At 30.2% G+C, this 3,229-nt stretch overlaps 1 protein-coding gene across 1 annotated transcript; it reads right to left on the reverse strand.

Moving 5' to 3' along the window:
* Positions 1–492: 492 nt before the first annotated feature.
* On the reverse strand, positions 493–2,842 carry LOC131646400 (homeobox-leucine zipper protein ATHB-13-like). Its single transcript, XM_058916440.1, has 4 exons — positions 2,648–2,842; positions 2,357–2,490; positions 1,742–2,124; positions 493–1,044 (listed from the first exon to the last, which is right to left on the reverse strand). The coding sequence occupies exons 2-4, from the start codon at positions 2,472–2,474 to the stop codon at positions 673–675; spliced, it is 873 nt and encodes a 290-aa protein (XP_058772423.1). The 5' UTR covers positions 2,475–2,490; positions 2,648–2,842; the 3' UTR covers positions 493–672.
* Positions 2,843–3,229: the final 387 nt, after the last annotated feature.

Here is a 3,229-nt window from a genome sequence, read left to right on the forward strand (position 1 = left end):
TCATTAGTGGTTCTTTCTTCAAAGCAATATCAAACAATTTTTACTATACAATTCAATTAATACAAAGGTTAAATAATCACCATAAATCTTGTTGTTGTGAACTTTTTGTTCCTTATAATAAATAACTTGCTTACAAAAAAAAAAAAATTGCTTTAAAAAAATGTTAGAAGAGAATCTACCCTTATTTTAGTGGACCATATGTTATATATATTTATATAAATTAAGCATGGTTTTTTCTTATTTTCTATTCATTAATTAACATGATAACTTTACTCAAAGTTGCATGAAAACTTTATATATTATCAAAAAAGGAAAAAGAAAGTGACTAGCCCTTTATTTATTCATATAATTCTTTTTTTAAATTCCATCAAAAATAAAAAATAAAACATATACAAAATGCATAATGGTGCAACATTTATAAGAATCGGTAAAATTTATTTGTTAAAATTTAACGATTTTTACGACTGTTGCACCATATAGAAGATTCAAAAATAACATAAAATTTCTACTTGATATAATCTATTTTATACATTAACATAAAGATTTTCAAAACAAAGCTTATAATTTAATAACTCATGAAATATTATAACAGATTTCCACACACCCTTTTGATTTCTCATTGAAAAAAAGTAAAACTACATTGAAATATTAAATAAAAACCCTCCCTTTGATTCAATTGAACTGTTGTTGCTCCAACCATGGCCAAAATCCAGTTTGATCATCCATGCTACAAAACATGTTGCTTAGGCTTTCTTCTTTGACCAATTGATCAATCTTTTGGCATTGAAGTTGTTCCGGCCTCGAAGATGTTTGAAAAAGTTGAGCAATTCCTCCTGGAGGCCTAGCAGATGGACATGGAAAGAAGGTTCTGCTTGTTGTTGTGGTTGTTGTATGGTGTGTTGATAGAGGACTATCACTAGCTTGTGTTCTTGAGATATCTAACTTGATATCTGAACTGTTTTCACTTCTATTGCTGCTTGATCCTTCTGTTTCTTTATTTAGGTTGATTGATTCAGTTGGTTCTCTACTCTTCAATGCCATTATCTGTAAAAAAATAAAAATTAAATTATCTAACTCATTAAGACTATAAATTATTCGAGCGAACACAATTTTAAACTCAGGTTGCAATCCCAGTTCATATTAGACAGCGTGGTTGCAGACTGCAATTTAAAATCATGATAAATAATACTAATATGTAAAGTTTTAAATAACAGTTGCGAAAAGACTTTCACGATTTCAAGAATATAAGTATTGCGATACTGATTGCAGTCGTCGTGACGTAAATTAATCACAATTTTTTAATCATAAAAACTGTACTGAATAATTGTATCAGCATCGACACCTTTCAATACCGTTTTATCGTGTTCGTATTCATAGTATCTATGATTTAAAAAAGTTACTCCCTCAGTCTCATCTCATAATAAGTGTAGAAACTATAGAATATAGGGTAAGATGAAACATTTTTATGTGGAAAACAAGGAAGCTATTTTAGAGAAAGATGTGATTGAAGTGAAAATAAAATTATTGGATCTTGATTATAAGTCACTTTTAGGTGAAGGGAAAAAAGCAGCTTTTTAGAAAGTTGATGTTAGAGAATAGGTGAAAGGAAAGGTTCTGAAAACTAGGCAGATAGTCAAAAAAAGCACAACTAGATCAAAAAGGAGCATCATCATTACCAAATATTATTTTTCTACAAAATATTTAAAACAATAAAATTTTGAATTGGAAAATTTCTACTAACCTCAGCTTGAAGTTTTTGGTTTTGAGCTTGAAGTGCATCATTGTCTAACTTAACAGCATCATATTGTCTTTTGAGGACATCATAGTCTTTTTCCAACTGCTTTGTCTTCCATCTTGCTCTTCTATTTTGAAACCATATAGCAACTTGTCTAGGTTGCAAGTTAAGAGCTCTTGCAAGCTGCATTTTTCTTTCAGGCTCTAGCTTGTTACCAAGCTCAAAACTCTTCTCAAGTGTTTTCACTTGTTCCATGTTGAGCCTCCTCTTCTTCTCACCAGCTTGTGATCCATCATCTGATAAATCTTCCTCAGCTATATTGGCTTCTTCTCCGAGTTCGATTCCTGATGAAAATGACATAGATCTCTTCCCTAGAAATGATGGTCCCCCTACATCAACAACATTTGGAATCCATAAATTATATTTACAGACTATAAAACACTGATACAGACACTAGACATCAGACATCAGATACTACTGTGACATGTAGAAATTGAAGCTATTATAGCATGATACAGACATCAGACATCAAACACCAGACACTTAACATGGGCTAAACACCAGAAACTACTTATCTGAAGTGTCGGTGCTACATATTTTAGAGAGAATATTTATACATACCATGATAATCTTGAGGTAGAATTGAGTTGAGTGAAGGTGGTTGATGATGATGATGATCATCATGGTGATGGGGAGTTTGTAACATGAAATTTGCTTGGAAGAAAGCCATCTCATGCATATTTTCTTGTCTAGGCCTGCCACAATTCTTGAAGATTAGCTCAATGATACCATATATGAATCTAAGATCATAACTTTGAATGCATAAATGAAAATTTCATATGCTAAAAAGTTAAAATAAGTTAAACCAAGATATTAATTTTCAAAGAACTAATAAAAAAGACTAATGCTTACTTCACAACATCTTGCAATAAATACTCAAGAGAAAATTAAACTAGTCCTTCAATTGAATAGGATAGAGCTTTCTTTTTCTTATGTAAATATTTTGAAAAGAAAAAGAAGTTGGAAGAGAGAGATAGAGAGAACTAAAGAGAGAGAAAGAGAGATGTGGTGAGGGATGTTTGAATCTATAGGTCTATACATCAACTTCCATATATATCACTTCTTTCTTATTCCCTTTATTGAATGCAAGTTACACTAGTGTCAAATAAAATAAAGAAACCAAATATATTTTAAACAAATAAATTAATAAAAAGGAAAAAGCATTTTTAGAAGAAAAAAAATTAAGAAAATTAGATGTTTAAATGACGTTTAGTGTATGGGGAAGGAATAAAGAAAAATAAATAATTAGTAGTGTTTGCTTCTATGCTTCAACTTGTCCAATATTCCAATGAATATGAAGTGTGTTTGCATGTGCAAACTATTAAGTCATAATTATATATAAAGCTTATGATACAAACTAGTTTCTTAGTTAGGAGACAAGTAGAGAGGCTCTTCTTTATAAAGACAGTTGTCTTTAATTATAATGATGGAATT

The sequence above is a fragment of the Vicia villosa genome, linkage group LG2 (genome assembly GCF_029867415.1).
Source record: "Vicia villosa cultivar HV-30 ecotype Madison, WI linkage group LG2, Vvil1.0, whole genome shotgun sequence".
In the NCBI taxonomy this organism is placed as follows: domain Eukaryota; kingdom Viridiplantae; phylum Streptophyta; class Magnoliopsida; order Fabales; family Fabaceae; genus Vicia; species Vicia villosa.

Bases quoted from the DNA above. Each gene is read 5' to 3' on its own strand.
- LOC131646400 (XM_058916440.1), bottom strand. From the start codon at position 2,474: ATGCATGAGATGGCTTTCTTCCAAGCAAATTTCATGTTACAAACTCCC. The intron at 2,125-2,356 runs GTATGTATAAAT...TTGTTGATGTAG, and splicing joins TCTACCTCAAGATTATCATG to GGGGACCATCATTTCTAGGG. The intron at 1,045-1,741 runs GTTAGTAGAAAT...ATTTTTTTACAG, and splicing joins ACCAAAAACTTCAAGCTGAG to ATAATGGCATTGAAGAGTAG.